This window comes from Hyperolius riggenbachi, chromosome 4 (genome assembly GCF_040937935.1).
Source record: "Hyperolius riggenbachi isolate aHypRig1 chromosome 4, aHypRig1.pri, whole genome shotgun sequence".
Classification (NCBI taxonomy): Eukaryota; Metazoa; Chordata; class Amphibia; order Anura; family Hyperoliidae; genus Hyperolius; species Hyperolius riggenbachi.
Genome location: NC_090649.1, coordinates 321,300,980 through 321,325,797, shown reverse-complemented (window position 1 = coordinate 321,325,797; position 24,818 = coordinate 321,300,980). Strand labels below are relative to the sequence as shown.

General features: G+C 41.5%; 1 protein-coding gene across 1 annotated transcript in view; it reads left to right on the top strand.

Moving 5' to 3' along the window:
* The window catches only part of PLG (plasminogen), a 176,549-nt gene that overhangs the window by 113,172 nt on the left and 38,559 nt on the right, over nt 1-24,818 (top strand). The window contains exons 9-13 of the mRNA XM_068231734.1: nt 11,186-11,307; nt 12,771-12,936; nt 19,146-19,324; nt 21,489-21,637; nt 24,160-24,256. Coding sequence (XP_068087835.1) covers nt 11,186-11,307; nt 12,771-12,936; nt 19,146-19,324; nt 21,489-21,637; nt 24,160-24,256 — 713 coding nt within the window. The remainder of the gene's footprint in view (nt 1-11,185; nt 11,308-12,770; nt 12,937-19,145; nt 19,325-21,488; nt 21,638-24,159; nt 24,257-24,818) is intronic.

Genomic DNA, 24,818 nt, shown 5'->3' with positions numbered 1-24,818 from the left:
AGAAGTGAGCTTATGGGCTGCGGGCCAGTGAACTGACGCGGCATCTATTAGACGCCGCAAGCCTGTTCACCACCTGGGGACACAAAACCTGGTCAGCCTGGCACCCTCTAAAATGGGTCAGAAGGAGGCACAAAGGGGGACAGAAGGAGTCACAGGGGGACTAAAGGAGGCACACGGGGACAGAAGGAGGCACAAAGTGGCACAGAAGGAGACACAGGGGACAGAGGAAGGCGCAGGGGACAGAGATGGCACATGGGACTGAAGAGGCACATGGAGACAGAAGGAGGCACAAAGGGATACAGAAGGAGGCACAGGAGGACAGAAGGAGGCAGAGTGGGACTGAAGGAGAAACAGGGGGGCAGAGGTAGCACAAGGGGACAAATGAAGGCAAAGGGGACATAAGGAGGCACAGGGGGACAGAAGGAGGCACAAAGGGCACAGAAGGAGGCAGAGATGGCACAAAAGAGGGAAAGAAGGATGCACAAGGCACAGAGGTGTCAGCTGCCTGCAACTTGCTCTAAGTAGATGCAGCAGAAGCAAGTAATAGAACACCCACAGGGGTGTGGCTTGATCTTGGGTGGAGCTTAATTTGGGGCAGGGCTTAATCCAGCAACATGGCACCCCCCATGACCAATGGCACTCCAGGCAGTGGCCTGTACTGCCTATGCCTAGAGGCGCCTCTGTCATGGATGCAGCTCTGGCTGCCCCTCTGTGCTATCTCTGATAACCTGAGCCAACACACTGCACAAGCAGCTTGTAACTGCGGAGTGCATGAAAGGACAAACTGAGCATGCTCATTGCTCAGTGCTGGAGTCCTCTCTTGCATGGCTTCAGAGGAGTGCCCGAGGTCAGTTAGAGTTCAGCAGATGCAAAAAGGGCAAAAAACAAATCGTAGCGGGGGCAGAGAGCAGCAAAATTGTGATTACTGAAGTCAGGGAGAAATGAGGAACCAGGGAATGTTTATATATATATATATATATATATATATATATATATATATATATATATATATATATATATATATATATATTTGAACATATTTCAGGTTTCCTTGGAGTGCAGTACAGTAGTGATACAATTCAGTTTGTTATTTGGTGGTATACACATACAGTATATATGCATATATCTTTCTCCTTGCATATCATTTGCATTATTGATTTCATTAGTACAAACTATTAAACACAATGATCATGCTATACAAATAACTGGAGCTTTGCATTTACATCACCATTACGACTTGTGGACTCTGTGGCCACGCTTGTTTTTAAATTATTTTTTTTTTATATTCAACATAGCAAGATCATACATACATGCTTATCCAAAAAGATATTTACAAAGACGTCCTTGCCATATCACATTTTCATTTGTAATCAACAAAAATTTAGAATGAACATTAGGACAATCATCACGTTTTCTGATAAAGATGTACGGGTACATGACAGTAATCAGAGTACACGACTTTAAAAAGTGTAGGGTAATATCAGTAATGGCTTTCCTTTAGGATAACATAGTAAATTTGCTCCCCCTATTATCATATCAGATATATTGTTTTTAATATTATGTCAGTTTGATACCAATAAAGTTTTTATATTTTAGATATGCAGTAGTTGTATGTAATTTTTTGTAGTTTATTCAGTATACTTGTGAGGAAACATGGAAAAGCCGCCGCAAGGGCTCAGAGTGAGGCGGCTGTTTCCGGGTCTAACATGGCGGCACAACGCGGAGAAACCGCCGCATGCCGCATGGGCAGAGCGGTGGATTCCGCATTGGAGGCGGCGGATTGCACGCAGGGCAAAGCAGCTGACATTGCGGCCGGACGCGGGGAAACCGCCACTCGCTTAGAGAGCGGGGCGGCGGTCACCGCGCCTAAATCAATGGTTACATTACAAGACATGTCTGGTGTGGCTGGGACTGCTAGTCCACACAGGTTCAGAAGGATGCGCGCGCGCGCTGAGAGGCAGAGCTTATATGACAGCCAGAAAAGGGTCAGCTGACCAGGCGGGTCAGCTGACATTTTTTTTTTTTTAAGAGAATTTTTATTGTTTAAAATACAGAGAACAAAAAAAAACATCAAGATAAAAGAAAGAGAAAAGAAAAACATAGAAGAGAAAAGAAAGGCCAATCCAGCATACATGTAAATAGTTACAATAATCAATATACGGTTGAATTCGACAGTACAACAGGTTACAAATATTTTTTCAGAACAAGATTACAGTTTCTCACCACTTGCACAGATCGCTGATCGCTGATGATCAGTACACTGAAAAGGTAATAGTACATAGAAATATATCTATAGTCGTCATTAAACCCATTGAAGATCCTGAACAGCTATGTTTATGTCAAGATTAGGGATCGTAGTTTCCGCAGCATTTACCCACCTATACCAGACTTTGTCAAATTTTTTGAATTGATTTCGTGATTGGTATGTGAGCTTGTATAGTGGGAGTGCTGAGTTTACTAGTTTTTTCCAATCTCTTATAGTGGGAACTGATGGTAGTTTCCATTTCAAGGTTATGGCTTTTCTGGCATAAAATAAAAGAATTTTGATAAGGATTGATTGATTTTTGCTGCAGGGCAGATCACCCAAAATTCCCAACAAGCATAGCTGTACATCTAGGATCACTGGTAGTTGTATAGTATCACGCAAATAGTGTGTAACAGATTTCCAGTACTTATTAACTAAGGGGCAGCTCCATATGCAGTGGAGAAAATCAGCATGGGGGGCCTTGCACTTAAAACAACTATCGTCATACGAGGAACTCATTTTAGCTAGTTTTAATGGTGTGTAGTAGACTTGGTGGAGCCATTTAATATTTATAATTTTATCATATGAGGCAATGATATCTTTATTGAAGCTTTCGGCATGTTCCGACCATTGCTCTTGGGATACATTGGGGTCGAGGACCGACCATCGATTTCTGGTGGCTGAAACCCTCCTGGCATTTCCATGGGTAGTTAAAAAGTTATATAAAGTGGATATTTGTTTTGTGTGGTCTTTTTTAAGGAGGACTTTTTCAAGTTCCGAGGGTTCAAGGCATACCCCTTTTAGTCCAATCTGTGCCTTTAAAGCATGTCGTAATTGGAAATATCGGAAAAGGGCATGTTTAGGTAGGCCGAATTCTGAACGAAGTGAATTTAAATCTTTAAAGGCCCCATTATCATACAGTTGAGCTATATATTTGACATTATGTGTGTGCCAGAAAGTGATGTCGGGCAGTGTCTGTAGTTCAGAAAGATTGGGGTTACCCCATAAGGGAGAGCTAAGGGACACGTAGTTTAAGGGTTCATCTAGTAGTTTCCGAGCTTTTTTGTACATTCGGATGGTATTATGAATAAGGGCAGTACCCTCTAGACCACCAGAGACTTTATATCTATAAACCGCACCGCAGAGTGACTCATAGGAACCTGCAATGTCCGCTTCCATCGCTAGACTAGAGTTTGTTCTGTCATCACTAAGCCAGCTTTGAATGGGGGTTAGTTGTGCCGCCATGTGATATATCAAAAAAATTAGGCAGGGCCAGGCCTCCTAAAGCGGGAGGAAGTTGAAGTGTAGCTAGTGATATACGCGGAGAGGACCCAGACCAAATAAAGGAAAGTATCATGGAGTTAATCCGTTTGAATAGGGATTGTTGGATCCAAACTGGGGACATCTGCATAATGTATAGTATTTTGGGGGCTATTACCATTTTAATAATACATATTCTGCCGGCTAAATTTAAAGGCAGAGAGGTCCATTTTCGTAATTTTGATTCAACCTGCAACATAGTTGGAGCGAGGTTTATCTCCAGGAATGATGCTAAATGGCGCCTGATCCATATCCCCAAATATTTAAACTCTTCCACTATCTGTAGTTGGGAAAGTTTGGATATTATTTGGGGGTCAAAGGTGTCCAGAGGAAATAAGATCGATTTGGACCAATTAATGGACAATCCTGAGATTTGGTGAAAGACATTATATATATTTAAAGTAGCTTCTAGAGAGGGACCTGGATCTGCCAAATATACCAGCATATCATCAGCGTATAGGGAGATGCGTTCTTCAACTTTGTGTATTTTGAGACCTTGGATTAAGGGGCTGTCGCGAATAGCTTGGGCAAGAGGTTCTATGGCAATGGCGAAGAGGAGAGGTGAGAGCGGACAGCCCTGTCTTGTACCTCTAGCTATAGAGAAGAGGGGGGAGATCAGGGAGTTGATTCTAATTTTGGCTTTTGGTTTGTTGTATAGAATCTGGAACCATTTTTGAAAAACAGGCCCGAAGCCGAAGGCCTTTAGGACTGCTCTAACATATACCCATTCGATGGAGTCGAAAGCCTTATTGGCATCGAGTGATAAAATCACTCTTGAACCAGAGTTTTTGTGTGGAAACTGTAGGTTGGAAAATAGTCGCCTAATATTCAGCCTGGTGGAGTGGCCGGGAATAAAACCAGTTTGATCTGGGTGAATGATAGAGGTGATACAGTTATTGAGTCTAGAGGCCAGAATTTTAGTAAGAATTTTTATGTCAGTGTTGATAAGTGATATTGGGCGGTATGAATCACACGAAGCAGGGTCCTTATTAGGTTTTAAAATTAAAGTGATTAAGGCTTCGTACATAGTATCTGGGAGAGAGCCAGTGTCATATATATGTTGGAAGAGGGATACTAGGTGGGGGACTATGGAAGATTTGTTTTTTGCATACCATTCAATGGGTATGCCATCTGGGCCAGGGGCTTTATTGTGTTTGAATGAGGATATAATTGAGCCTATTTCCTGAGCTGTTATTGGGGCATCTAGGGTCTTAATCGCCTCTTCTGATAGAGTTGGCAGATCCAGGTCTCGCAAGAAATCCTCAATTTCTGTATCTATGTTACCAACTTTAGTAGAATATAAGTCTGCATAGAAGTCAGTAAAGGTGTTAGCAATATCAATGGATGTGTTATATACAGTACCAGCGGGACTCCTGACATTGGGAATTGTCATAGATTCGGAAGTGGATTTTAAAAGGTATGTTAGCAATTTGCTGCATTTGTTCCCATATTCAAAGTATCGCTGAGACTGTATAATGTCCCTGCGTTTGGTTCTTTGTAAAGTGATTAGTTCAAGTTTCCTGCGGGCTATTTGCCAGTTGATATAATTAGCGTCCGATGGATTGTTAATTAGATCGGTTTGGGCGTCATTGGAGGCTTTCTCATGGTACTCCTGCGATGCGGTTTCATTTTGCCTAATTCGCGAGAGAGACGCCCGAAAGTGGCCCCTGAGTACCGCCTTACTTGCATCCCAGCATACATGTTCCCTGACTGTCCCTCTGTTAATATGCCAGAACTCATCCATGCCCATTTGACACTCCTGAAGGACCATCTCATCCTCCAGCCAGCATGGGTTCATTCGCCATAGTGTCTGGGAGGTCAGAGAAGGGAGACGTAATTTGCAAATGAGAGGGGAGTGATCTGATATACCATGTGGTAAATAGTTAATAGAGTCTATTAATGCCAGGGTATCTGGGGAGCCTAGACACATATCAATTCTAGACATAGTTTTATATGAGTCTGAGAAGCAGGAGAATGCTTTAGAGTCAGGAAATTTCCATCTCCATATATCTTGTAGGTTATATGTGTCCAGCCAACTCAGCAATACTGGAAAGGATCTTCCCCCTGCTTTCAATCTGTCTATGTTCGGTTCTAAAACTGCATTAAAATCACCGAGTATGATCAGAGGGCCGTCTAGTAGAGGATGTACTTTAGACATCAGCTCTGATAATACAGATATATTGAAAGGTGGAGGTATATAAATAGATGCAAATATCAGGGGGCATCCCTCCAATAAACATTTGATTAGAACAAAATTTCCCTTAGGATCCACCCTGACCTCCGAGACACTACCCGGAAATGTTTTTGTGATTAGAATGGCTGTGCCCCTCGAGAAAGAGGAATAGTGTGCCAGATAGTATTTGGCTATCCAGGGCTTCTTGAGGAGAAAAGCTCTAGAACCTACAAGATGGGTTTCTTGCAAACATATTATTTGTGGGGCTAGCTTGCGGATATGGTTGAATATCAGTTTGCGTTTAATAGGATTGTTCATTCCCCTAACGTTCCATGATAGTATTGGGATCAAAGCCATAGGTATGGAGTTTTAAATATATGTAAGAATGAGTTACTCATTATTGATAATAATCCTTCTGATATGACGATATGAGATAGAAGTTGTCTAACATGCTTTGCTGGAGAGGAGTAGAAACAATAGAAAGAAAAAAGGAAATAAAAAGAAAACAACAAAAAAACCCTAAGAAGGTGTCTCGCCATTTACGAGATCACCTTCCTAAAAAACTCAAAAAACCCTACTCCCTGTTTCTAACTGCAGAGAGTCTTGTACCCTGAACTAACTAGAAGAGTTGGTAAGCAACAAAGGGTCGACTATGTCCAACTCACCTCTAGAGGGAAAAGAATGTTCCCATTATTTGAAACATACAATCAGCTTTATATTTAGCAGAACTCAATTACATTTATGACTTTAGCAGTATATTTGGGGGGGGGGGGGGGGAGAGAAATAGTTGAACATCAGGAGACAATCTACTGCTAATATATTATCAGTTATAGTCATAATATTGCATATGTAATAATATAGTAATCACACAGTCTGGCAATATGTCAAACAGAACGAAGAATTATTCTGTATATATAGTTAGGGATTCTGCTAACTGATAACTGCCACAATAAGAGATTCAATACAGCTAAAGAGTTGAAATCTGGTAATCATTACAGGCGTAGAAAAACATAACAGAATGGATTAGTTTAACGTTTGTTCCCAAAACATGCCAGTAGGTGTCATTGTTGCACAAAGAATGATTATATGAGGCAGATAGAGTTATATACTATTGAACTTGAAAAAAACACTTGGGGAGGGAGGAAAAAAGGTTATAAGGAGAGCCTGGTATACTGTTGTTGACCAGGAAAAAAAAGAAAAACTTATTTGAAATGTTGAGCAGTTAGTTTATGACTGAAAAAACGAGATATAGTTATATTATGAACGGTGAGAGCTTGAGGAAAGTTCCAAAGGCCTAATGTCTACAGTCTCTGATGGATCTCAAAAACCAAGTCATAGTTATATGACTCAAAGACCGTAAATGTATAGGTACTAAGCACTTGAAAGCTTAAAAGTTACTGCGTCACTGTTCAGCGTTTGGGTTTATTGGGAAAGGTTGGTATTGGAATGCCTTGTCCCTCCATCCAGGCTGCTGCTTCAGCCGAGGTTGTAAAGAAAAGAGCTTTGCCTTTAAACAGGATCTTCAGTTTGGCTGGGAACAGCATGCTGTAATTAATCTGTTTATCTCTTAGGCCCGCTTTAACCGCTTGGAATGTGGCCCTGAGTTTTTGTATTTCTGCAGAAAAATCTTGATATATGGAAATTTTTGCACCGGTATACTCCATTTGTGGGGTCTCCCTGGCTTTTCGCAGGATCTCGGTTCTATCTCTGTAGTTTAAGAACTTCGCAATCATAGGTCTAGGGGGCTTGCCTGGCGTTGGGTTTCCACCTGGGACTCTATGAGCCCTTTGTATAGAAAAGGAGTGTGTGAGTTCTAGGTTTGGGATGGCAGATTTCAGCCAGTCTTCTAGAAAGTTCTCTGGGGCGGTTCCCTCTGACTTTTCAGGGAAACCCACAAACCGCAAATTAGATCTTCGTGACCTATTCTCTAGGTCATCTAACTTCAGACCGTGTGAAGCTGTAGTTTTAGTCATAGTGGTTTGTGCTGTCTGCATAGGTTTTATAGCATCCTCTATATCACTTATTCTTCTGTCCGATTCTGCAGCTCTTTCCCTTAATCTCCTCAAATCATCCTTAACCAGGGATAAATCAGATTGTACTGTGTCAAGTTTGGCTGTCACATTGACCTGTAGAGCTTTTATTGCTTCCAAAAGTTCAGCCCTTGTCGGTTCCCTCTCCCCCTTGTCTGAGTCCCCATCACTGGATGCCTGTGCTCGTTTTTTTTTCCTGCTGGCTTCCCCTTTGTTTGTCCTGGGGCTGGGGCAGCTACTCACAGTTTGGGTGTCAGTGTGTTCCTTCACCCCCTCCTGCTCCATGTCTGTCTCATCGCTGGAGGAGCTGTCTGCTAGTGTGGCTGCAGGCAATGTAGCCAGGGGCGGAGCAGTGCCATCTTGGCTGGCTCCATGAGCATATTTGGCCAGCTTCTCGGCTGCCTCCTCGGCTCTGACCTGCATGGATTTCTGCATGTCTGGTCTCAAACGAGAGCTGCGGAGGTCCACTGTCACTGGAGGAATGTTGCTTGATGGATGGGCTGATGGGAAGGTCAGGATGCCACAGGATTAGAGGTGAGGTGGAGGAGCCGTGGGAGATCACGTCTTCACTCCAGCATAGCCGGCCACGCCCCATCCAGCTCACATTTTTACCACCTGCCATTGGTCCAGCACTTAGGGGAGGCGCTTTACTATATATACTGGGTGCTGGTCATTCTCTGGTTGTCTGCCGTTGCGATCACAACGTGGTAGCACTCAGACCTTGTCTGTATCTGTGTTCTAGCATAGTTTCCAAAGGTGTTGACATCAAGGAGTTCACACCTTAACATTAGGAACATTGAATTGTATTATTTGTTATGACCTTCTGCCTGCCTGACTATTCCTCTGAACTCTGATATTGTACATTGCTATTTCTGAAATCCTGTTGCCAAACCTTGCTCGTTCCTGGACTCTGTATTTGCCTCCTGATTCTGTACTGTTCTATTCTGATACTCCGTTGCTAAACCCTGTCTGGTTATTGGATTCCGTATCTGCCTCCTGAATTTGTACCTTATCTGTCTGTGTGTTAACGACCTGGCTTGCCGACCTCGAGAACTGACCTTACTGTTAGAGGCAGTTCCCAGACCTGTTAGTGACACCCTCCCTCCCGGGTGTCACTCACGCTCTGTCCTTCCTACCCTCAGCCTAGCTCTTCCCCCCTGGAGAGTCTAGGCTATAGGAAGGAACATACTTCTTGAGAAAGTACTCAAAGTATACTGTTGCACCTAACACTCACTTGTTCTCTCTGGTGTCCAGAGGTTAGTAGATATATCTGATTATCGGTGATACTGCAGATCACCAATAATCTGGTATATTCTGTATTCCTGGTGAGACTGCAGTTCACCGGTAATCAGATCCTCTCTGTGTTACACCGATCGTTACAATACTATTGGGAATTCTAGTTAATTTCTTGAACTTTTTTTGATCAGTTTGATTATTAGGGTTGGTCTGACCCCAATTCCCTGTACATATCTCCCATATTTGGGTATGGTTTATGCCATACAAAAACAAGATATGATGGTTGTGCTTGTTTATATATTTTTTTATTTACTGCAATGATCATTGGCACTAAATAGTTTTCCCTCAGCTTCCGATTACTCCAATCTTACTTCTCTTCACTTCACAGTAACAATAGTTGTCCTTAGAATAATAATAAAGTGGTTCATGTGTTGAAAAACACAATAGGCTTTATTCTAAAAATATTCTAAAAATACACTCTTTCCGTGGTTTGAAAGGACAAGACATACTGTAGAGTTTTGTTACAGTAGGCTCTCTCCCTCTTGATGTCAATCTGAATGCTCGGGCTACCAAGAGTGGAAGGGAAAGAGGAGAGTGGACAGTGAATTGAGTGTCCAAAAGGACACAAAACAGTTTCTACAATAAGGCTCAGTAAAGGTGGCCACGCACAATAAAATAAAATGATCCAATTTTACAGCAGATCGGATTTCACAAAAAATCGAAAGCTTTTTTTTCATACAAGCAAGAAATCCAATCGTATTTCCCATTTTTATTCAATAGAAGTTGATCGGGAATGGTGGATTTTTCCTGATCAATTTTTATGAAAATTGAATGGTGTAGAGTAGATTCTCAGTTGATTAATATATACACCCAAGCAATTTTCTCAGAGTTTCCAATCATTTTTTATCATAATTGAGGAAAAACTAAACATAGGTGTGTGGTACATTGGTCAGATTTGTGAAATGTCACAATCAGTCAGAAAAATTGATTGTTATTCTTGGATTGAACAGATATTTTAAAAATTGTGTGGTGTGTGGCCACCTTAAAGAGAACCTAAACTGAGAAGGATATGGATTTTTCCTTTTAAAATAATACCAGTTGCATGACTCCTGCTGATCCTGTGTCTCTAATACTTTAAGCCATAGCCCCCGAACAAGCATGCAGATCAGGTGCGCTGACTGAAGTCAGACTGGATTAGCTGCATGCTTGTTACAGGTGTGTGATTCAGCCACTACCGCGGCTAAAGAGATCAGCGGGGCTGCCAGGCAACTGGTATTCTTTAAAAGGAAAAATCAATATCCCTCTCAGTTTAGGTTCCCTTTAAGAGAAACCACTGTATAAAAATGTATGCCTATTACCCTAGATGAAAAATAGCAGATATAAAAACACTGCTATGTTCGCAAATACTTTAGTGTAATGGCACCTTGCTGGGGACCTGTTTTCTGTCCTTTAGGGCACTCGATTTAAAATGTAATAGTCCCTGTAATATAGGGTAGTTAACGATAAGTTTCCGCTTGCCTCCTCTTTTCTCTAAGATGATCATGTGACTCTTTGGCTCCAGCAGTCAGCAATGCTCCCAGCTAGTAGGTTTATCTTAACCACTTGCCGACCAGGGGATTTTTCTGTGATCGGTGCTGCGTGGGCTCTACAGCCCGCAGCACCGATCAGGAGTGCAGCAGGGTGATCAGACTACCCCCCTTTTTTCCCCACTAGGGGGATGTCCTGCTGGGGGGGGGGGGTCTGATCGCCACCGGCTGCATTTGCTTAGCGGGGGCTCTTCAAAGCCCCCCTCCGCAGCGTTCTCCGCCGTCTCGCCCGCTCCCTCCCTCTCCCTCCCCCTGTGAGCTGCGAAATTGAAGGATAGGCTCCAATCAGAGGCCGGGGATCGCCGATCTGCCTTACGGCGCTGCTGCGCAGCAGCGCCGTATGATGTAAACAGCGGGGATTTCTTCCCCGGCCGTTTCCATGGTAACCCGCAGACGACCAGTTTACGCCAATCGGCGTTAGCTGGTCGTCAAGAGGTTAAAACATGTATATTACCACTACATGCCAGTGGTTTGGGGTTGCTGCCAAGTGGTGCACTAAGTTCAACAGCACTTTTGTAATCAAATCCCTCATCTGATCTGTGTATGCCTTTTGGATTTAGCGTGATCAGATATTTAAGTTATAATTATTTTCCAGGAATTTAGAAAACAACTATTGCAGAAACCCTGATGGAGAATCAATGCCTTGGTGCTATACCACAGACCCAGGAACTCGATGGGAATATTGTGAAATACCCAGCTGTGATTTGCCACCTGTTGGTAAGATTTTTAAGATTTTATAATAATTGGCTTAATGCAATCTTACTTATTGACCAAATGGGGGTGTAAATGGTTAAATGATTTCCATCTGCTATCAGTACACCTGTGAACACCAGAATCTGATCTGTGAGGGCGAATACTCAGGATCCTCACTGGCTTCCTTGGCAAATGGATATCCACACACCCAGCAAATGTCATTTTTTGCGTATGTATATGTATGCCGCTGGTGAGCTGGGCGCAAGGTGAGCCTAATGACGGCTCACCCAGCTGCCGCTCAATTTCCCAGCAGCGTAAAATACTATTCCCCCTCCAAGTCATCGCAACTTGGAGGAAGATGTAATTTGGGGTCATTACTGCTAGCGCCTAGTTTCGGCCCTCACCATACACAGAAACCACCTGCTTTGCCTTTTTTGCAAAGCTGGCTGCTTGGTTTTAATATAGCTTTACTATATATAAGTTATAGTTAAAGCATATAGGGACTTATAAAGCATATAGTTAAAGTCATATAGGCACTCTAGAGGGAAATAAAATCACTCTCCCTATTATTTTTTATTTAAATTTAGGTCCTTAATGGTAATAAAGTAGCTCATTCAACTTAAAAGCTTCCCATGATGCTGGATATGTTGTAAATAGAAGGCATCCCTCTGTGTTACTTGCAGACGGAGGCCCAGTACACACCAAAAACCTTTAGCAGATCTGCAAAACGCTAGAGGTTTTTAAAGCAGATTTTCAGAGCGATTCTAGGCATGTATAGAGAGGTTTTCTAAACATGCCTAGCGTTTTTTGCTGCGTTTTTGTGTAGCAGAGTTCAAATATTGTTACAGTAAAGCTGTTACTGAACAACTTCTGTAACAAAAACGCCTGGAAAACCGCTCTGATCTAGCGTTTTTAGACCTGTTTTCCACTTTCCTATACTTTAACATTGAGGCAGAAACGCCTCAGAAATCTAAAAAATGCTGCAGCCCCCGAGTTTGAGTTTGTGGAAAAAACGAGCTGCTCTGGTGTGCACCATCCCATTCACTTTCATTAGACAAGCGGTTTTCCCCCTGCAAGCGTTTTAAAAAACGCTTCAGAACCGCTCTGCCCCTTACATCTTACTTTAAATTCTTTGACTCAGCTAACTTCCTGCTTTTGGTTCCGCCTCTGTTTATTCAATAGGCCAGGGCCAGGGATTTCCTGCCTTTGGTTATTGAATCTTCTCAATTTTCAGGTGAGGTAACTAAAGGCAGCAAAATTATTTTTTAAACTGAGGGAGAGGGGGGCTAAAACATGCATGTAAGACATCAAAGAAGTTTAGCAAACTAACCCATATGTATAAACGGCCAGAAAAAATGTGCAAAACAACTGACATACAATGGTGCACACTGAATACTTTTGCATTTTATATATAGAAAATGTGACAATAATATTTACTGTATAAAAGCATTGAAACCAGTTTGTACAGATTTCATTTTCTATTGCAGTCACACCTGGACCTACCACACCTACAGCATTTTCAGAGTGTTATGAAGGAAACGGTTCAAACTACAGGGGTGCAACTTACATGACCATCTCTGGTAAAAGATGTCAGTCCTGGAACTCCATGGTGCCACATGCACATACCAAAACACCGGACAAGTTTCCTAATGGGTAAGTGAGAGAATGTTCTTGCAATAGATAAACAGTCAAAAATGTTGCTATTCTACCATATTTACAAATGTGCATTTTGCTTTTTTGCAAAGGCTATATGGACTGAAGCAAAAAACACTTGCTGCAGGTAATAAGGGAGACCCCCCTATAGTACTTCATGAACCCCTTTTCCACATGCACTCATGTGCAGACGTGTGATAGGCTTTGGAGATTACTGGTGCGATGCGCAATAATCTCACTTCTGGCTGCAAACCAAACTATAAGGCTAGGTCCACACTATAAATCGCCAGCGCTGAGCAATTTTTTGCGATTTTTAAAATCGCCTTTCCATATGCATTATAAGCGCTTTTCTAAGCACTTTTGCAGAGCAATTTTTCTTTTCACTTCCTGCTGACATCAGTCAGGAAGTGAACTCTTTCACCCGGAAATGAATAAATACAATGTATTTATTCATGAAAGCCCTGGGGAAATCGCTATACAAAGCGCTTTTTCAAGCGCTTTGTGATTTCCCTATACCTTCCATCATAGGCAAATCACCCAGAAAATGGTACAGGCAGCGATTTGGGGAATGGATCGAAATCGAACCACTCATATGTGAAAACTCTCATAGGGAATCATTGCACAAGCGCTTTTAGGGCGATTTACAAAATCGCCGGCGCTTTAAAAGTACCTGAAAACACTCTAGGTGTGAACAAGCCCTACGTGAGGCTCTTAAGCGCTCACTTCCTGTGGCCGAAGTAAGAACTGCACAGAAGTGTATTGAGAAGATATGCTTCTATGCATGCACCCTGCGAACGCAAACATTTTAAAAATAAGTACGTCACCATTACCTTACATGAGTTCCGGTTAACGCACATTAGTGCGAATGTTTCCCGGTAATGCGCTGTTGCTTTAGCATCAGATGCAATGCTTTCGGAACATATATGAAATGTCACATACATTTTCATTGCTTTAGTGTTACCCTGCGGTAAAAAAGGGTAATGCAACTCAATGAAAATGTCCAAATGTGAAAGGGACCTCAGAATCACACAGACATGTGTAAAAGGTTCCATGCAAAAACTTTTCAATTCAACACAATGGAAAGAGTGTGAATAGGCAGTAGGAGACCATATGTATAGATGGAGAGGAGCTGGGGACCAAGGACAGAGCCCTGAGGTACTCCAGCAAATAGAATCATGGAATAGAGCTATAGTGTTATGCTGTGGCTACTGGATACCTAGTTTCATTGGTGGTGTATTGACCCTTCCACTAGTGAACAAGGTTTTACCCAGATGCAGGGTCTAAGTGACCATGGGTTTTCACCAGAAACAGCCTGAGGGGGTCGCCCTGGACTTAGCAGCCTAGTGCCCACCAGGTCGCACACTGGGATCGCCTTACTAGTGGTTGAGAGATTGGGTACCACAGTGTGGAAAATGCAAATGGCAGGCTCAGTAGTCAAGGTACAATCTGAGGTCAGTGGCAGGCGGCAGGCAGAATAGTCGAGGTACAATCCAAGGTCAGTGGCATGCGGCAGGCAGAATAGTCTAGGTTCAATCTGGATCAGGGTATGCAGCAATCAGGCAAGTTCAGTGAACAGGCTGAGTCAAACCGAGCAGATGAGGATCAAGAATAGTCAGGCTGGGTTAGTAACGAGCAAACACAACATAGGAAGGTTAAGCCAGAGGCACTGGAACGGTGAGGCGTACCCACTAGCTGTCAGAACGAACAGCACTGAGCTACAGCTGGGGAAAGCCTTTTATTGCCAGTTTTGGCGCCAGAACTTTCGTGCAGGCGCTTACATAGCCGTGTTCGCGTACACCAGTCCTCGTACATGCATATAAGCTTGCACGTCTGCGCGCACTGAAATCCACGCATGCGTGCGCAGAATCCGGCACAGCTACGCAGAAACGTGCGCACGCCATCCCGCCATAGTCATTAAACCACAGCCAGCACGCACACGGAGAGGACGGGATGCCAGGAAAACAAAGATATGTGAGTATTACATGTAGTAAGAAATCCAAAAAAGAGCTAGGCCCTTTATCCCTTAAGATTAGAGTATCTGGTGGAGAGTATGGTCAGCAGTATCAAATGTGAAGGACAAGTCAAGAGAGATAAGTAAGGAATAAATGGTCTTTGAACTGAGCTATGGATTTTCCCATTATGCACCAGAGCAATTTTCACCCTTTAGCTCTCCTCCTATTCATTTGCCAATAACTTTATCACTACTGATCCCAACAAAACACTCTATGGGCTGGTGCACACCGAGCGGCTTTTTGGGCGTTTTCAGATCCGCTTGCGGCTGCGGATCTGCTTGGTCAATGTATCTCAATGGGGTGGTGCACACTAGAGCGGCAGGCGTTTTGCAGAAACGAAAAATGCCTGGGTGAGGCATTTTTTGGATTTCGGATGCGTTTCTGCCTCAATGTTAAGTATAGGAAAAACGCAAACCGCTCTGAAAAACGCCTGTTCAGAGCGGTTTTGCAGGCGTTTTTGTTACAGAAGCTGTTCAGTAACAGCTTTACTGTAACAATATATGAAATCTACTATACTGAAAACCGCAGCAGCAATCCGCAAAACGCTAGCAAAACGCCTCATAAAAATAAAAAAAAGCGTTTAAAAATCTGCAAGCGTTTTGCGGATCTGCTAGCGGGTTTTGGTGTGCACCAGCCCTATATCTTGCTTTTTCACCACCAATTAGGCATTCTTTGGGTGGTACATTTTGCAAAGAATTATTTTATTCTACATGCATTTTAACAGGAATAATAAGAAAAAAATGGAAACAAAATCATTATTTCTCTAGTTTACGGCCATTATAGTTTTAAAATAAAACGTGCTGCTGTTTATAAAACCCACACATGTTATTTGCCTATTTGTCCCAGTTATTACAACTTTTAAAATGTGTTTCTAGTACAATTTTTATGTTGACAATATGTTATTTGTAAATAAAGGTGATTTTTTCAGTTTTGTGTCCTTCACTAGTTACAAGCCCTTATTTGCAAAAATAACAGTAGTATACCCTATTGTCATACATATTAAAATAGTTTAGTGCCTAAAGTGAATATTAATGTATTTATTTACTGTTAAAGTCACTTAAAAATAAATAAAAAATAAATTATATATATATAGTATACATACACAAGTGTTTTATTTTGGTAACCAGGGGGGGGGGGTGTTAAGGGGTTAATTTACAGGGTATTCCATGTATTTTTATGTGATTTATTAGGGTGTATTTTTGGCCACTAGGCGTCCCACCACTGTTGGTACGCTAACAGGAAATAATGTGTGTATGTTTCTACTTATATTTTGTCAATGACCATCTCATTGATGCCCAGGATCATTGATCACAGGCACTTAAATTGGTGAATGGGAACTGTTTATACTTGAAAGATTACAACCATTCATAAAAATTGAAGACTGTCCCCAGTTTGTCCCACTGGTTGATCCTCAAATGCACAGCTGTGGGCAGTTGTATTATACTATAATATATTATATTATATTATATTATACATACACAGATTTAGTATAATGCTATACACAGATATCCATTCTGACACTTACAGTGCTCTTTCCTCACTACCAGGTTAACTTTATGGTTGCATTTTTGATCATTAATTTTTCTTGATTGGATGTCACATTATATCTGAGCTTCCGTGCATGCAATTTTGGGTGGTTCCCTCTCTCCTTGCCCATTTTCATCCTCATCCCCTCACTCCTTCACCATCCATGCCTACCTGCGACTATTGTGTGTTTATTGTGCCTCCTTTGCCTCTTTAGATACCAGCCTACATCTTGAATCAATAATTTGAGATGAGAAATTACTCCTCAGGAAGTGAACTTTACCACGTTCTTTGTTCAAGAAATGCATCAAGAGTTGTGTTTACCTCGGCTGAATTATACTTGTATGAGATACTAGCATTACATCCTACAGGCAGGAAAACTCCACTGTGGACCTATTCTATAGGCATACTGTAGATTGGTCCAACAGATTAGGAGAGCATCCCCTTGCTGTGTCCCTATTATTTAGGAGTGACAAGCTACGATCAATTATATATGTATAAACATGTGGTATTACTATTGCTATTTTGTGATGGCTGTACGTGCTGATGTTTTTATAAGTACAAATTTAGATTTTTTTTATTGTTCTATGCTAAATGATATACAGGATCTTCTCAAAAATTAGCATATTGTAATAAAGTTCATTATTTTCTGTAATGTACTGATAAACATTAGACTTTCATATATTTTAGATTCATTACACACAACTGAAGTAGTTCAAGCCTTTTATTGTTTTAATATTGATGATTTTTGCATACAGCTCATGAAAACCCAAAATTCCTATCTCAAAAAATTAGCATATTTCATCCAACCAATAAAAGAAAAGTGTTTTTAAAACAAAAAAAGTCAACCTTCAAATAATTATGTTCAGTTATGCACTCAATACTTGGTCGGGAATCCTTTTGCAGAAATGACTGCTTCAATGCGGCGTGGCATGGAGGCAATCAGCCTGTGGCACTGCTCAGGTGTTATGGAGGCCCAGAATGCTTCGATAGCGGCCTTAAACTCATTCAGAGTGTTGGGTCTTGCGTCTCTCAACTTTCTCTTCACAATATCCCACAGATTCTCTATGGGGTTCAGGTCAGGAGAGTTGGCAGGCCAATTGAGCACAGTAATACCATGGTCAGTAAACCATTTACCACTGGTTTTGGCACTGTGAGCAGGTGCCAGGTCATGCTGAAAAATGAAATCTTCATCTCCATAAAGCTTTTCAGCAGATGGAAGCATGAACCCACTTTGAACCAGAAACAGCGGCAGAGGCGCCTGGCCTGGGCTACAGAGAAGCAGCACTGGACTGTTGCTCAGTGGTCCAAAGTACTTTTTTCAGATAAAAGCAACTTTTACATGTCATTCGGAAATCAAGGTGCCAGAGTCTGGAGGAAGACTGGAGAGAGGGAAATGCCAAAATGCCTGAAGTCCAGTGTCAAGTACCCACAGTCAGTGATGGTCTGGGGTGCCATGTCAGCTGCTGGCGTTGGTCCACTGTGTTTTATCAAGGGCAGGGTCAACGCAGCTAGCTATCAGGAGATTTTGGAGCACTTCATGCTTCCATCTGCTGAAAAGCTTTATGGAGATGAAGATTTCATTTTTCAGCACAACCTGGCACCTGCTCACAGTGCCAAAACCACTGGTAAATGGATTACTGACCATGGTATTACTGTGCTCAATTGGCCTGCCAACTCTCCAGACCTAAACCTCATAGAGAATCTGTGGGATATTGTGAAGAGAAAGTTGAGAGACGCAAGACCCAACACTCTGGATGAGTTTAAGGCCGCTATCGAAGCATCCTGGGCCTCCATAACACCTGAGCAGTGCCACAGGCTGATTGCCTCCATGCCACGCCGCATTGAAGCAGTCATTTCTGCAGAAGGATTCCCGACCAAGTATTGAGTGCATAACTGAACATAATTATTTGAAGGTTGACTTTTTTTGTTTTAAAAACACTTTTCTTTTATTGGTCGGATAAAATATGCTAATTTTTTGAGATAGGAATTTTGGGTTTTCATGAGCTGTATGCCAAAATCATCAATATTAAAACAATAAAAGGCTTGAACTACTTCAGTTGTGTGTAATGAATCTAAAATATATGAAAGTCTAATGTTTATCAGTACATTACAGAAAACAATGAACTTTATCACAATATGCTAATTTTTTGAGAAGATCATGTATGTATGTATGTATGTATGTATGTATGTATGTATGTATGTGTATATATACACACACACACAACAATTACTAATTCTCTACTATTGCTAACTACCTAATTCCCAGACTAATAATCCCATTTAGCCCTTGCATATCTACTCAGTATTAATTAATTAAACGAATACAGACCCACGGTTGGTCGTTTTCCTTTATTGGGGATTGAGTTTTAGAATGATTGTGTTGGTAGACATTGTTGAGCATTGTTTTCAGTCTGTAGAAGTAATTTAGGAAGCATTGTTGGTGGAAGTCGGTCGTTAGTCAAACCTGTATGTGTAGTAGGATAAACCACCTATCAGAGTGTGTGTACTGTACAGTATTGTATAGGACAGTACTTTATACATCTGAGTGTGGACTTTTGTAGTTTAGTCTGTTATTGAATTATTTTACTAAATGTTATTTTTTATTTGCATTTACATGATCATTAGCTTATCTTCTGTAGCCGTTGTAAATGCTACATATTTGTGTTGCAGTGGGCTGGAAATGAATTACTGTCGAAACCCAGATAATGATAAGAGTCCATGGTGTTACACCACAGATCCATCTGTACGATGGGAGTATTGCAATCTGAAGAAATGCCCTGAATCACCACCCGTAGAACAGAAACCATCCCAGACAAAGCCCACACAGGAACAGGAATCCACCAATTCAGGTACAGAGGACAAATGTTTAGTTTTTTTTTTACTTTATTAAAAAAGTTTATTTCTAAACTTTTTTCTTTTAATTGCTGATTATATTTAGCAACAGGAAATACAATTTCAAGGGATCTGAGCACCCTGAATATAAACATATCAAGTGAACCTCCCCTTAAGAGAGTGTGATGCTCGGCTGCCTGTGCAGGCAGGCAGTTTTTTGGCCATTGTTTGGGTTTGCATGCTGCAGGACTCTGGAAAGAAGAGCTTCTGTCAGTTTTGCAGCTTGTGCTTGCTGAGGAATGTGCATACGTTGTCATGCAAATTGTCTGGCCACATTCATTGGAGGCGTGTACTATAAGTACTATGTCTTTCCCACAATGCTTCGCTGGTCATAAGGAGTCTTCCTGTGAAACACTCTGGAGAGTGTCAGCCATGCACTTTGTTTGAAGATCAGCTTAGAGTAATTCCTGGAAACTGTGCTAGGCAGGTTCCTTAGTGCAGTTAGGATTGTTTATCTGTTTTGTTTGTCTGTTGCGATTGTCCTGTCCCAATAGTGGTCGACAGGAAATCGTTCTGATCTCTGTTCTTGGAGTATAGCTGGTGCAGCGGTTGCTACCAGCTATCTCTTCTGATCTGTCTCACTTGGATCGCACTAGCATCTTGCGCTAGCGCTGTGGATCCTTCTGTTCTGTCTCCTTGGATCGCGCTAGCCACTTTCCGCTAGTGCTGTGGATCCTTCTGTTCTGCCTTCCTGGATCGCACTCGCCTTGCGCTAGTGCTGTGGATCCTTCTGGTCTGCTACTCTGTTCTGTCTGCCTGGATCGCACTCGCTTCGCGCTAGTGCTGTGGATCCTTCTGTTCTGTCTTCCTGGATCGCGCTAGCCACTTTCGCTAGTGCTGTGGATCCTATCTCTCGCTTGTCCCTGTTTTCGTGTGTCTGTCTTGTCTGCTACGGACGCTTGCTGGAGGCTCGGTGAGGTAACCGTTAAGCAAGCGTTTGCGTCCTCTGTTTCATGTTTGTCTGTCGATGGTTAGTTAGGCATGCTTGTCTCTATTGTGCTTATCACGTGGAGACCGCGCATAACCGCGTGCACTGTTGCGAATGAGTGCGGTGTTCGCGGTTAGCTAGCGTTTGTTATTTTCCGTATCTCCTCATTGTATGATTTGCTGTGCCTTTGCTATCCTCGTATTCTGTTCTGCCTTGTGTCACTTCTGGCAATCGCCTTTCTTGCGGTTGCGTTTCTGTTTCGTATCTGCTGTTGTGTGTGCGCGGTCGCGGGGTGGCGACTAGATTGGCGCACACACATACAATCTGTCCCTTTGCTCGTTCTCATTCGCAATCGCTTCTCTTGCGATTGCGTTCTGCGCTTCGTACAATTCCTGTCTGGCATTTGTGGAGGTACAGAGGATTGGTTCCTCTGCACTCCCCAGCGCCATCTGCCGACAGGAATTTCCCTCTACGGGTGTGTAGCACCTTTTGCTGGGTGCCTGCAATTATACGCTTGTGGAGGATTTCCGCCGTATCAGCGCACGCGTTGTGCGCTGCTCACGGAGAAAGTTCCACAATCGTTACAGAGAGGTTGCTAAATGGTGTGGGCTGTTGGGAATGGGGGAGTGGGGTTGGAAGCATTTGTAATCACCTTGGGCTAGGTACGTCTTCTTTTCTCACCCAGTCACAGCTGCTGCACCTTGGGCTGCCCATGTTGATAACACGTGGGCCTGGCCGCTGCAATGCATGCAGAGAAATGTACTCTATTATTGTAATTACACTGAATGAATATGTAAATGGTCCCATTGACTTAAATTCGTTTTAAGTTCCAATACGAATTTGCATGCTGGAAAAAGCATGCAATTTTGACAAGTGTAAACCCTGCCTCAGGTTATTTTGGTTACCTGTGGTAGGGACATAAGTATGATATCAGGGACATTAGATTGTGAGTCCAGGACAATGAGGACATAAAAACATTACCAAATAATGAACGGGAAGGACCCTCTAGACAAGTCACAGCACTAGATATTTGCTGTAGTCCCCTGGTTTTATGTTTTAATTTTACTTCAGGCGTGCTTTAATATGTCCTTGTAACTATTAAAAATTGTGATACTCTATTTTTTAATAACACGGAAAGATAAATGCACAACATAGTACTGAGCCTAATTCTCTTGCTTGACTAAACTTTCCAGATTGTGTTTACGGCAAAGGTGAAAATTATCGTGGCACAAGAGCAGTGACAGTTAAAGGACACACATGTCAAGAATGGACTTCCCAGACACCACATGCTCATACAAGTTTTACACCAATTACTCATCCAGATGCTGGATTGGATAAAAATGTAAGTTATTACAAACTGAGAATTATCCATAGTAGTATTTTTACTATAAAGCTTGATAACCTCATTATCTGGCATTTTATAGGAAAACTGCCGTTTTAACCAAGATAAAACAAATCCTGCCAGTTTTGCTTTCCTTTTGCTTCCATCATTATAAAACGCTAGGTGATAGTTAAGGTCTGGGTTTCACACAATTCAGAAGATCTAGGTTATAATAAAACTGATGTGGCAACAGGAAAACAAACTTTAGCTTCCTCATCATGTGTCAGTAATCCTTTCCCACCTGTCTTGCAAGGTACCACTGTCCAAAGTTGAAAGTCATGTGAGTTGATCAGGAGAAAAGTCAGGCTTTTCTCATACACATCCCTAGACTTACTTGAATCACCCCAGGAATAAACCGGTTTCTGGTTGCAATAAGGCAGTCAGGTGAGCCTGACTGGGGCAGAGGAAGGTTGTGTATGCTAGAGATAAAGTTGGTTTCTTTTGTAGTAGACAATAACTAGACTTGCTTGGTTGCTAGCCCAGCTGTATATATACAGCATATAGATAGATAGATAGATAGATAGATAGATAGATAGATAGATAGATAGATAGATAGATAGATAGATAGATAGACATTAGACAGACACATACATTGAGGGGGCAGAATTACGCATATTAAACAGCCTAGGATAAGCCTTAGTTCGAGGCATTATACAGCAATATATGGTTATAGGAATTGTTTCTGATGCTGAAACTAGGATATTTAATATAATTCAGGTATCCTGAATAATTTACTGCATTCTACTATATTTTGTAACAAAAGCGAAAGAAGAGCGTGCACCTTCTGTCTCAACTTGTTCATTTATTGCAAATGACCAATAGACATAGTGGTAGTGAGAGTTAACAAGTAAAAGTTGTGTACCTTAATTCTTGCTGTGCAGGCTGCTGATGGTGGAGGTGGGAGTGAGGGACAAAGGCCCACCTACTACTATGTCTATTGGTCACTGTTAATAAACTAACAAGTTGAGACGTAAGGTGCACACTCTTCTTTCGCTTTTGTTACAAGTTTTGAACACATTCTTCCTATGTTTGCAAGCGGAGCACACGTCTGGCAAGTTTGTGGAAGAGAGCGCAGGCTGCCGTGTTTGTATTTGTGCCACAATCAGCAATTTTCTAACAAGATTAACATTACATTTAAAGGGGTAGTGCACTACTTTACTTCTACTCAAACAAAAAATTCTACTATATTTTCTTACAGTTTCTCTTTAAAGTAAGCCGGTAAATGGTACTGAGCACTAGCAATAGGAAAGCAAATAGTTTTTGTGGCTGTGATTATATGATTAAAGTTATAGGACAGGGAGCATGGCGATCTCAGATTCAGTGCTGTGAAGTCACACTTTGTGCAACATTGGGTGTATTATATCTACTCTCAATTCGAATTAATGTTTCTATCTGATGGTTGATGGTAGAAGGTAAAGGCAAAATAACATATTTGTGATTAAGCTTTAGATTGTAAGCTTGCCAGGACAGGGCTCTCTCACCATTTTATTTATTTAATATCTGGTATACATTTTATTCATCATGTTACATCTGTCATTTTATCTCCAGTTCTGTATTTAGTACCAGTGTCCATATTTGGTGTAAATCATTGTCTGAATCATTATGTACCCCTTGTTTGTTTTCCTATTTTGTACAGCGCCACGGAATATGTTGGCGCTTTATCAATTAATAAAAATAATAATTAAGCTGAATTCAGTCTGGAACTGCATTTTCAAAATTAACCAGCAGGTGGCGAGCTCTGCTTAGGAAGCACGACCCTGAAAGAGAAAAGACTTCAAGAGTTTAGGTGTGATTTTTTGTGAATTATGTATTTTTAATAAGATCTTTCAGACTGAAAGAAAAGATTGTATTTATTTGACCCACAGTATTAAAGTACACAAAACATACCCAATATCTTAACCAGGTGGGATAGTATCTACGAAACAATCGACCGATGTCGATTGACAAGTCATTTAACCACTTCCTGCAAGGTTTTTTTTGCAGTACAAAACAGATGCTTTGAAACAATCTGTTTTGATCTGTTTTGCAGGGAAGAGGATCAGAATGCACTTCCTGCTGCCTATGGGTGGTCTATGAGTGGTTAAGAAAGCAATAAATAATTGAAAGCAATCAATGCTTGATTGGGCCCCCCAGCTGTTTTCATACAATATTATATGTATATTGCTAATTTTATGTATAGCTGCAGGTGCCAACTATTCCTGCTTATCCTTCTCCACACCTCTTTCATAGTGCAGGACACACTAACTGGCAGAGTAACACACAGCATGCTTGTACAGGGAAAGGCCACCTGAACCAATCAAGAATAATTCCTTCAGGCAAACTATCAATTCTAAATTTGATCTATCTGAACTAATTATAGGATTGAGTAATATGACTTACAGTATGCTTATCAGTTTTTTTCTTTTAGCAAATGTATTTGCAAATGTATACCAGTAATTTACTAAAATTCTAATGCACATATATGTGATGTATTCTTCTTATAGTACTGTAGAAACCCTGATGGAGATATAAATGGTCCATGGTGCTTTATAACAACTCCTGGCTCAGTCAGTTGGGAGTACTGTGAAATTCCTCACTGCGGTAAATATTATGCACATAAGACTTGATAGAACCAAGATGAATTTTTACAGTTTAAATTAGCCAGGAATTGAATGTTTTTCTCTAGACATCTTCCTTACTGAACAATATACAAACAGGGTACCTGAACTGACATGGTGAAATAATTGCTTTGTACAAGGCTGGATTTGTACATTTTACCTCTTCAAGGAGAACTGTAAGGGGAATTAAAGTGGACCCAAATTAAAAATACAAGATTTCAGAAATAAAATCTATTTTCTAAATTATAAAAATAAATAGCAGTGTTTTCTCAGCTGCATGATGACAAATATAAAATATTTTACATTTATTGGAGAAACCCCTCCCTTCCTTTCAAATTGCCGGGAAATAATCCAGCAAACTGTTGGAGTAGATGGTGTCTGGCAATGGAGTAATTGCTAATGGCTGCCACCTGTATAACCCTAGTTATGCAAAGAGGAGGGTGAAAAGCAGGCACTGAAATGCTCATAGGCGTAAAGGAGTGTTTATTTATCTTTGTATGTGTCAGAGTGGTGCAACTAAATATTGTTAATTAAAAAAAATGTTT